Source organism: Bos indicus x Bos taurus, chromosome 9 (assembly GCF_003369695.1).
Source record: "Bos indicus x Bos taurus breed Angus x Brahman F1 hybrid chromosome 9, Bos_hybrid_MaternalHap_v2.0, whole genome shotgun sequence".
NCBI classification, from domain to species: Eukaryota; Metazoa; Chordata; class Mammalia; order Artiodactyla; family Bovidae; genus Bos; species Bos indicus x Bos taurus.
Window position 1 is genome coordinate 45091972 of NC_040084.1, and position 12304 is coordinate 45104275.

General features: G+C 36.9%; 1 protein-coding gene across 2 annotated transcripts in view; it reads right to left on the minus strand.

Moving 5' to 3' along the window:
- Window positions 1-12304, minus strand: part of LIN28B (lin-28 homolog B) — a 142840-nt gene that overhangs the window by 47865 nt on the left and 82671 nt on the right. For both annotated transcript variants that reach the window (XM_027551319.1, XM_027551320.1), the window contains one exon: window positions 6213-6397. In XM_027551319.1, coding sequence (XP_027407120.1) covers window positions 6213-6397 — 185 coding nt within the window. The remainder of the gene's footprint in view (window positions 1-6212; window positions 6398-12304) is intronic.

Here is a 12304-nt window from a genome sequence, read left to right on the forward strand (position 1 = left end):
AAAAGCAACACAACGTTGACATTATTTTCTAAGTTATTTTGTAAATCTCAAGTCAACATTGTTGAAAAGGAACTTGCATTATTATTATGAATAGCACTTCTTGGACTGTGTGGTTGGGTCAAAAGATGTGGAAGGTTCAGGAGAACAAAGAAGATACTCACTCTGCTAGAAAAAAATCAGAGTAAAAGAGGAGGTTTAAAAAAAACATAAATTCAAAAAACACAGTTTTATGTATATACTCAATGTGTATATACCTATCATATATGTATGCATTTCAAATATTTTTAAAATTACACATTTTTGTTCTGAAAGGATTAAAATCATTTAACCTACATATAGAAACATTAACATACCATCTGTTTCAGTTCACATCCTTTTTACTAATCTAACACATTCATTAATAGGAACTAAAATTTTATTATATAAAATATCTAAAATATCTAATTTTATATTATAGGTTGACATGATTATTTCATATAAATAGTAAAGATAGTGACAAAAAAATCATTCTCCTATCTTCCCTCACAATTTTATTCTGTTAGAGGTCACTTTTTTTCCCTCAAGAGTAAATTGCAGCTCTTCAAAGAATAAAAAGATACCAAATATAGGCCAGTTTTTGAGAATGAGTTTTTAAATTTTTAATTAACAATTTTTATCAGTAGTATAAAGAGAGCTTTTATAAGATCATTAAATCTCTTAATCTCTGATAATGAACATAAGAAAAAAGTAAACAGCAAATATAAATAAAAAATTATTCCATTTAAAATTTCAAGAGAATATTTTAAACAAGGAGGATTTAAAACAAAACAAGTTAACATGTACTGCTATTACATAGCTGGACACTACTATCGGCATACTAAACAGCATTCAGCAGAATTAAGACAGAATTCAAAAGTAAACCCATTTTCTTCTGTTAATAGTTTACTTAAAATTGACAGAATCTTTAAAATTATTTTTATTTCTTGCCACAGAACATAGATCTTCACAAGATATAATTCTATTATATGTATATACATATATGGAACAAATAAGTTCTGAGTGATGAAACCAAATTTGAATGTGTTAAACATTGATACTATATAATAGAAATTAAGCTTTTTAATTTAAAAACATTTCAAGAGAAAAGATATAGTTTTCAACAGATGGTGTTTCAACAATTCATGTTATTAAAGGTGAAAAATGAGCCTAGACTTCAACCTCACACCTCACACAGGGGAAAAAACTTTGTGATTAATCAAATCTGGGGTTAATCAAAGATTTTTTTTAAACATGACATAGAGTAAAAGATTGATAAATATCTTTATCAAAATTTAAAACCTTTGCTCTGTAAGAGATTGGAAAGATAAACTATAAACTCAGAGGTAAAAATATCTGCAAATCATGTATCTAAGGACTTGTATCCACATTTTATATAAAGAACTCTCAAAATGCAACAATAAGAAAAGAATCCAGTATGAAATGGGCAAAAGGTATGAACAGACACTTCACTAAAGAGGATATAAGGATGACACAAAAACATAAAAGGAGCTGCTGCTGCTAAGTCACTTCAGTCATGTCCGACTCTGTGCGACCCCATAGACGGCAGCCCACCAGGCTCCATCGTCCCTGGGATTCTCCAGGCAAGAACACTGGAGTGGGTTGCCATTTCCTTCTCCAATGCATGAAAGTGAAAAGTGAAAGTGAAGTCACTCAGTTGTGTCCGACTCCTAGCGACCCCATGGACTGCAGCCCACCAGGCTCCTCCGTCCATGGGATTTTCCAGGCAAGAGTACTGGAGTGGGTTGCCATTGCCTTCTCCGATAAAAGGAGCTAAATATCAGTAAATACCAGTAGCTACTCGGGAAATGGAAATTCCATGATGAAATATCACTGTAGATTAGAATGCTTAAAATTCTGTAAGAAGTACTGACAATACCTAATGCTGGTCAAGATGCAGAGCAACCGGAATACTCATATGTTGTTGGAGGGAATTCAAAATGGTACAATCAGTCTGGAGAAAAATCTGGCAGGTTCTTATAAAGTTAAACATAAACTTACAACCAGATTATCCAGAAGCCTCACTCTTAGATAAATGAAAACTTTTCACACAGAAACCTGTACACAAATGTTTGCAGCAGCTCTACTCATAATTATCAAACTGAAACTACCTAAATGTCTTTCAATAGATAAGTGGAAAAACACTGCTATGTTCATAAAATGGAATACTACTAAACAATAAAAAGGAATGAATTATTAGCCCCCATTGTCTGTGGGGGATATTAATATATTGCAGGACCCTGAGAAAATGCCTGAAACCATGAATACCACCAAACCCTATACATAAGATGTTTTTCTATTACACACCTATGATAAAGTTTAATTTATAAATTAGGCATGTGTGCTTAGTCGTTCAGTCCTGTCTGACCCTGCAACCCCATGGACTGCAGCCAACCAGGCTCCTCTCTCCATGGGGATTCTCCAGGCAAGAATACTGGAGTGGTTGCCATGCCCTTCTCCAGGTGATCGCCACAGCCTAAGAATCAAACCCAGGCCTCCCAGATTGCAGGCAGATTCTTTACCATGTGAGCCACCAGGAGATTAACAACAACTAATAAGAGAAATATTATAACAATATAGTATAATAAAAGCTATATTAATGTCTCTCTCACTCAAAACATCTTACTATATAAATTTAATGCCTTTCTCATCCTAACTATGAACTTATCATGCATTGTGACCATGACTTTTGCAGTTTGGTGTGCAACAGCAGAATTAACACAAACTTCCTCTTCCTTCTCACAACTTCACACACAGAAGACGTCTTCATATCATGTATTAGTAACCTTAACATACGATTTTTTTTCATTAAGTCAAGAACTTTCTCCTTGTCACTCAAAAGAAGTACTTCGTGGATATTCTTTGGCAAATCCAAATTGCCTGCATCACTACTCCTCTGCTTTGGCGCCATTAGTAAGTTAAAAAAAGGGTTATGTGAACACAGCACTGCAATATCATGACAGTCAACCTAGTATACAAGATGGCTACTAAGTGACTAATGAGGGTATATACTGGACAAAGGGGTGATACAGATCCCTGGTAGGACAAAGAAAATGTTGCAAGATTCCATCACACTACTCAGAAGAGTGCACAGTTTGAAACTTACAAATTGTTTATTTCTGGAATTTTCCATTTAATGTTTTTGACAGTTGTTGACCATGGATAACTTTTTGGGATTTCATGAAGCCCCAGAAAACAAAACTGCAGATAAGAGGGAAATACGGAATTGATATATTCAAAAACCTGTATAAATTTCAAAACCATTATATTGAGTAAAATAAGTCAATTTCAAAGTCAGTTGCAAATGAACGAAGTCCAGATTAGTAGAAAGAAGAAAATAAAGACCACTAAATAGACAATAGAAAAGATAAATGAAACTGATATTTCAAAAAGATAAACAAAACAGACAAAGCTTGAACCAAACTTAACTCCAATAAATAAAATTGGAAACGAAAGAGAAGACATTACAACTGATCCAACAGAAATACAAAGATTATAAAAGACTACCATGAGCAATTATACACAAGCAAATTAAATAAATTGGCTTCCCTGGTGGCTCAGATGGTAAAGAATCCTCCTGCCAATGCAAGAGACATGGGTTTGATCCGTGGGTTGGGAAGATCCTCTGGAGAAGGAAAGGGCAGCCCACTCCAGTATTCTTGCCTGGGAAATCCCATGAAGAGAGGAGCCTGATGGGCTATAGTCCATGGGGTCGCAAAAGAATTGGACACGACCTAGTGACTAAGCAACAACAAATTGAAGAAACTAAAATAAATAAATTCCAAGAAACATGCAAACTACCAAGCCTGGATCATGAAGAAAGAAAATCTAAGCATATCTAAGTTACTAGTAAGAATCAGTAATCAAAAAAAATCACACCTTATCATTCCCATCAAAATAAACAATTTCTTAATATTACTCTAATATCAATTCATATGAAAGGTCCCCAAGTCTCCTCTGGCAACCACCAATCTGTTTTCTGTTTACAAGACCTTGGTTTTTGCTTTTAGATTCTATATGTAAGGGAGATTACATAGAATTTGCAAGGCAAATCGTATCATATTTTATCATATACTATTTGATCATATGGTATTTTACTTGTATGTATATTATGTAAAAAATACATACAAACACACACATACATAAGTATATTTCACAAGCTGAAACAGATATTTCCTATTTGAGAAAAAAGATTAATATGGTAAGTATACAAAGAGAATGTGAGATAAGAAGAAATATATTGGTCTCTGCCCCTAGTTCCTGACACAGAGCTCCTAAAACCCTTGTAATTTCTAAGTGATAAGAACAGTAGGAGTACCTCTTTATCTGGTATCAGTTTTTGACCTCTGTTCCTGACACAGGGCTCTTGAAACTCTTGTAATTTCCTACATGATAGGACAGTCTTCCATTTAAGGAGGTGACAGACAATGAGTGGGCTCCTAGATGGCTCATGAGTGAGGGCTGGTCACTGGAAAGACCAAGCTATGACTGAAGCTTGGAATTTTTAGCCCTATCCCAATTTTCTTGAGAGAAGTGAAAGGGGCTGAAAATCAAGTCTATATGATGAAATCTCCACAAAATTCCAAAAGTAAAGATCCAGAGAGCTCCCAGACTGGCATACACATCCACACTGGGAGGATAAAGCACCCAAACCCCTGGGAACAGAATCTCCTATGCTTGGGACCCTCCTCGACCTCACCCTATGTAAAATCTCTCTATGTGTATCCTTTATCTGCTGTTATCATAATCTTTAATAAACTGGTAAATGTAAGGGTTTCTCTAAGTTCTGTGAGCTGCTGTAGCAAATTAATCAAACCTGAAGAGGGAGTCTTAGAAACCTCTGATTTAAAGCCAACTGAGAAAGAAGTTGCAGGGCAATCAGCATCTGAAATATGGTAGGATGGTCCTGTAAGACTGAGCCCTTAACCTGTGGGACCTGATACTATCTCCAGGTAGATGTTGTAAGAACTGAGTTCAACAGTGGAACATTCAGCTGGATAGTGGAGCATTGCTTGGTGTGGGGAAAAACCTCCGCACATTTGGTCATCAAAAGTTAAACGTTCTGTGTAAAAGTAATAGAGACACGAAGGAGGGAAACATAACATGGAAGAACTGAGTTTTTCCCAGCATAGGAAAGAGGAAAACTGAGATTTTTTTTCTAAGAGAACTTAGAAATCAACAATGACAAATGAACATCTCAGAAGAAATAAGCAAAGGACAAAGAACACGCAATTCATAGAAGAAAAAAATAAAATTGAAAATCAACATATGAAAATATATTTAACCTTAGTCAAAGGATGCAAAGGAAAAAAATGAGCTGCATTTCTTAACCTATGTAATCGGCAAAATTTAAAAGATGACATTATTCAATGAACAGTCCCACTTTTAAAGGGGTTATCCATTGACCTTATTTCTAAAGAACAGTTTGGAAACAGATATCAAAATTTTAAAAGGCATAGTCTCTGATCCAGATTTTTCAGTATTAGGTATGTATCCCTTAATGACAGAATCAGACAATTTTTTAAATGTACATATAAGCATTCTTACTACGGTGCTATTGGTAAATTAAAAATATTGGAAATAGCCTAAATTTAACAATTACATTAATTTAACAGAGCCTTGTTTAAATTTTGTTACATTCACACAGTGGGAATTTATGTAGATGACAAAGACTGACATGAAATGTTCCAAAATACACTGTTAAGTGAAAAAAAATGCAAAATCAAAAATATTGCACATATATCATGATTCCAACCTACCTGTAGTTAAGATATTTGGTGATTTTTTTTTATATTTGAATTTTCAGTAGTGAATTATCTTTCAAAACAGTCAAAACAATAAGTGTATTCTCATTTGAAACAAACAGGTGAAGTGTTAGGATGTACTGAGGGGCACCTACCTCTGTCTATTAGGAACTTCACTTATCTGAATAGTCTGGTGGAAATAGTGGTTAAGGGACTGCTGAGTGCCTAATGCTGAAGGCTCAGTTAAACATATTCTGCAGAGTTCAAATTGCAAGATAGCCTATATTTCTGATAAATTCTATTCAAACACTCAGTGGTGGCATTTTATTTTATTGTGGCAAGATTTAATAGCATAATAAAAATATAAATTGAGATTTCAGAAATATTTTCCAAATAAAATAAACTCAGAGACTAACAAAGTAAAATGATTACCTGTCTCCCTTTGGTTTTCTTTTTTGTAGTGTCTTCCCTTTGGGTCTTCTTTCGCTTCCTAAACAGGGACTCCCACCAGGTCCTGTTACCCGTATTGATTCAAGGCCTTTGGAAGATTTTTTAAATGTGAACTCCACTGGTTCTCCTTCTTTTAGGCTTCTAAATCCTTCCATGAATAATTTGCTCTGAGAAGAACAGAAGAGGAAGAGAGAAAAAGAGATTATGATTATTATTAATGCTTTACAAATTATCTCATGATTTTAAGATTAACATAGCAAGACATCTCCAGTTATTCATTATTAAGTATAAAATCATTTTTTTTCAAATTCAGTGAAAGGGATACCATTTAAAAGTTTCCTGTTGTAATAACGCTGGCAGTGAAAGAATAAACTCATACCATTTCATAAAGAATCTGCCTGCTTCTGCTAGTGCAGGAGATGCAAGAGACAAGGGTTGAATCAGTGGGTTGGGGAGATCACTTGGGAGAAGGAAATGCCAACCCACTCCAGTATTCTTGCCTGGGAAATACCACGGTCAGAGGAGCCTGGAGGGCTAGAGTCCATGAGTTTGCAAAGAGTCTAAAGGGGACACAGCGACTAAACAACAATCACCCTAACGTCCACCAATGGGGAACTGATTAAATACATTATAATAAAGGTATATAATGTAATACCACTGAGTCATTAAAAGATCTACATGTATTACTGTGGGCAAGATAAATCTGTAATACTGCCGAGTAAAAAAATTAAGGGGAAGAACAGTGTATCTCCCATAATATTGTCTATACAGAGAAGTTTTTAAAAGGTACATGTTTACTTATATAATTATGGGGTCTGGAATAACTGACAGCAAATTATAAACAGCCATTTTCTCTAATTTTTTGGGGGGGAAAGTGGGGAAGCTCTTGGATACACACATTATTGTACCATTATAGCTTTTTGCGGGGGGGGGAATTTGAAAGATAACTTGATTTTTTTTTTTTTTAATTTCCTGATTGTAAAAATGTAACTTACGTTACAAATAATAATTGGCTCTTTCAACCTATGTGCCAATTCAAACAATAATAAAGTAATTAATTCATCCTAATTTTATTTATTTTTCCGAATTCCCTTATGCATTTAACAGATCTAGTTTCAAATACCATGTAGCAGTCTTAAACACTTGTTTGAATTTGGGGGAAAAAAGGAAGCCAATCTGAATATGGTAGGTAGGAGACCCTGATTCAAGTCCAATTCTTTAAGTCAACAGTCATGCAACTTTGAATGAGTCAATTCTCTCTTTTTTGAATTTATCTGTAAATTTAAGGAACAGTGTTCTGAGGAACAATGGTTCAGAAAAAGATTTCATGAGAAAAGGACGGTGGTAAAATAAGTTTGTGAATTGCTGCTAAATGTAGTTTCCTCTTAGTTGGATCATGTATATGTGTATGTGTGTGCTCAGTTGCTCAGTCGTGTCCAACTCTTCTCAACCCCATGTCAGGCTCCTCTGTCCATGAGATTCTCCAGGCAAGAATATTGGAGTGGGTTGCCATTTCCTCAGCCAGGGGAATCTTCCCAACCCAGGAACTGAACCCAGGTCTCCTGATTCTCCAGCACTGTAGGCAGATTCTTTACTGCTGTTAGCCTATTTAAAACTCTGATATTTCATACCCTCCCCCGCCTCCACTAAAAAATCTTGTTTAACAATGTTTAACCCAGCAAATTCTCAACCTAATTGTTCACAGAGACCTTTCTTAGATATAACTACAGATGACTAACATCCTTAGAGAAATGCTGGATTAGAGAAATCTCTAACTTTACGAAGTTATGACTCTAAAGGCAGCTAAATAATTACATATAACCAAATAATTACATGGAAAAGATAAAACCAACACTTCAAATTCCAATGCAAAAGGAGAATACTCATTGGAAAAGTAATACAACACGCAACACAGGGTTTTTTTTTTTTTGCCACTTAATTTTGTAAATTGAAGGATATTTGCTTTACAGAATTTTGTGATTTTCTGTCATACATCAACAAGAATCAGTCATAGTAACACCCATGTCTCCTCCCTCCCAAAACTCCCACCCCATCCACCCTTCTAGGTTGTTATAGAGACCCCAAAACAGGTTTTGTGTTTTTTTTAAAGAAGTTTCTCACGCAGGTAATCTGACACTGAGAAGTCCCTCATGTGGAAGTATAATTTGGCATCACTTTTTCTGCTCTCTGATGCTATGTAGGAATCAGATGGAAAAAACAAAATCACCACTGCCTATACAGTATACAATTCTTTAAAAATTGTTTTTAGAGCTTTATATAGTATTTCAGAAAAATATCTATTTCTGCTTTATTGACTATGCCAAAGCCTTTGACTGTGTGGATCACAATAAACTGTGGAAAATTCTTGAAGAGATGGGAATACCAGACCACCTGACCTGCCTCTTGAGAAACCTATATACAGGTCAGGAAGCAACAGTTAGAACTGGACATGGAACAACAAACTGGTTCCAAATAGGAAAAGGAGTACGTCAAGGTGGTATATTGTCACCCTGCTTATTTAACTTCTATGCAGAGTACATCATGAGAAATGCTGGACTGGAAGAAGCACAAGCTGGAATCAAGATTGCTGGGAGAAATATCAATAACCTCAGATATGCAGATGACACCACCCTTATGGCAGAAAGTGAAGAGGAACTAAAAACCCTCTTGATGAAAATGAAAGAGGAGAGTGAAAAAGTTGGCTTAAAGCTCAACATTCAGAAAACGAAGATCATGGCATCTGGTCCCATCACTTCATGGGAAACAGATGGGAAAACAGTGGAAACAGTTTCAGACTTTATTTTGGGGGGCTCCAAAATCACTGCAGATGGTGACTGCAGTCATGAAATTAAAAGACACTTACTCCTTGGAAGGAAAGTTATGACCAACCTAGATAGCATATTCAAAAGCAGAGACATTACTTTGCCAACAAAGGTCCGTCTGGTCAAGGCTATAGTTTTTCCAGTGGTCACGTACGGATGTGAGCGTTGGACTGTGAAGAAAGCTGCGTGCTGAAGAACTGATGCTTTTGAACTGTGGTGTTGGAGAAGACTCGAGAGTCCCTTGGACAGCAAGGAGATCCAACCAGTCCATCCTAAAGGAGATCAGTCCTGGGTGTTCTTTGGAAGGACTGATGCTGAAGCTGAAACTCCAATTCTTTGGCCAGCTCATGCAAAGAGTTGACTCACTGGAAAAGACCCTGATGGTGGGAGTGATTGGGGACAGGAGGAGAAGGGGACGACAGAGGATGAGATAGCTGGATGGCATCACCGACTCAATGGACTTGAGTTTGAGTGAACTCCGGGAGTTGGTGATAGACAGGGAGGCCTGGCATGCTGCAATTCATAGGGTCACAAAGAGTTGGACATGTATGAGTGACTGAACTGAACTATTTTTTTTCTCCTAAGCTCCCTCCTCACTAATTATAAATAGTCCTTTACTTTCATTCCCTTTCTCACTCCCCACTCTAGAAAGTGCAGATTATGAATTCAGATGAAGTGGAGCACAGGTCAACTACTATAATTAAGAGAAGGGAGAAATAGCAGTTTTAATTAGAGCTATCATATGTTCATGCTTTGTCTGTGTAATCAAAATTCTGTCACTTATTTCCTCATAGTTCCTAGTATATGGGTGCACTTAATTTGATTTCATTTTCTACTATTACAATTCTTGATACGGATCATCTGTAATTGAACTGCTCTTCCAAATCTAAAGTAAAATCCTGCTCTTACTTCTAATCTTCATAATATTCTGAAAGAAAACTTTTTTCCATTCTATCATATACTCCCATCCTTCCCCAAATGAGCACACAAGGCAATTTGGATTCACAGTCATTGACCAAAAAAAATCCCTAAGAAACTATAATGGCCTGCAAGAAAAGGACATGAATTCAGAGAGAATATTCTATCTGCTATTATACCAAAATTGCTGCTACATAAGTGGGAAGGATTTGTTGAAAGATGGGGAATTAGCTCATTTTATTTCTTCAAAAAAATCAACTTCTCGCCTCAGCAATTTTTATTAAAGGTGCCTCCGTCTTTCCAGTCACACTGGTTCCAATCTTACATTTACCCAATCATTTATTGAATTGCATGCATCCTTTCTTTCACCTGCCTCAACGTTTCATTGGATTGCCACTGCCCTACTTCTGGTCCTAACTACCTTCTACCTGGATGAGTGTAATAGTTTTCTTATTGGTATTTCAGCATCAGAACTCCTCTCTTATCCTTAGCTTCTTCTACACCTGTGTATGTTCTCTGAATAAACTGTAGCTGGTTGGTCTCCCTGTCTCAAAAATTTACAATACTTGTCTTAAATTGTAGGTTAGACCACTCATAATGTTACCTCTAGATATATTTTCCACTTCCTTTCCCATTACTCTAATAAAGCTGGCTAACTTAGCTTCCCTGGTGGCTAAGTGATAAAGAATCCACCTGCCACTGCAGGAGAAGCAGGTTTGATCCCTGGGTCAGAAAGATCCCCTGTAGGAGGAAATGGCTACTCACTCCAGTATTATTGCCTAGAAAATTCCATGGACAGAGGAGCCTGGTGAGCTACAGTCCATGAGGTTGCAAAGAGTCAGACACGACTGAGTGACTGAGCACACATGCACAACTTGTACTTTCCTAAACACACTTCATATTTTCTCATCTCTGTATTTCAACTTAGGCTGATGGGGGTACGTTATTCTCTTCGTCATGGCTGTCTATCAAAATCTTACTGAAGAGTGAAGTATCATAACCCATGTGATCCTTTATGCATTCATTCAAATCGCCCAGGTCAGAAATAATCTTCTCTCTCACTTACTTGATTCTTTTATCTAGTTTTTACAATATATATCTACATAATGTGGTATTTGTGTATGCATTTGCACTTTGGGATTTATCTTCTCCTGAAGGCCAGGGGTTGTGACATATATATCTTAATATTTCCCAAAGGACTTAGCCTAATACCTGCAAACAATTACCATTCAGTAAGTGCTTAAAGAATCCTGGATTTAGTATCAATAAGATTGTTAATGATTATTTAGTCCAAACCTCACTTGAACAAAAGGTGGACTGAATTATAAGGGGTTAAGTGAATTGCTCATGCCAAGTCAAATTTCTCAGCTGCTACTTCTGCTATATAAAATAAGTTCTATTTTTAGTGCCAAGGTGACACCACACATGGTACCTTTGGAATAAAATACTGATAGGATTATAATGATTCATGGTAATACGTTATTCTCTGACTCCATTCAGAGGTTTAAAATGAAAGTGTTAGTCGCTCAGTCATGTCGAACTCTTTGGGACACAATGGACTGGAGACCGCCAGGCTCCTCTGTCCCTGGGAGTCTACAGGCAAGAATACTGCGCTGGGTAGCCATTCCCTTCTCCATGGGATCTTCCTAACCCAGGGATCAAACCTGGATCTCCTGCACTGCAGGTGGATTCTTTACCATCTGAGCCACCAGGGAAGCCATTCAGAGATTCAGTTCAGTTCAGTTCAGTCGCTCAGTCGTGTTCGACTCTTTGTGACCCCATGAATCGCAGCATGCCAGGCCTCCCTGTCCATCACCAACTCCTGGAGTTCACTCAGACTCACGTCCATTGAGTCAGTGATGCCATCCAGCCATCTCATTCTCTGTCGTCCCCTTCTCCTCTTGCCCCCAATCCCTCCCACCATCAGAGTCTTTTCCAATGAGTCAACTCTTCGCATGAGGTGGTCAAAGTACTGGAGTTTCAGCTTCAGCATCATTCCTTCCAAAGAAATACCAGGGCTGATCTCCTTCAGAATGGACTGGTTGGATCTCCTTGCAGTCCAAGGGACTCTCAAGAGTCTTCTCCAACACCACAGTTCAAAAGGATCAGTTCTTCGGCGCTCAGCTTTCTTCACAGTCCAACTCTCACATCCATATATGACCACTGGAAAAACCATAGCCTTGACCAGACGGACCTTTGTTGGCAAAGTAATGTCTCTGCTTTTCAATATGCAATCTAGGTTGGTCATAACTTTCAAGGAGTAAGCATCTTTTAATTTCATGGCTGCAGTCACCATCTGCAATGATTTTGGAGCCCAAAAAAATAAAGTCTGAC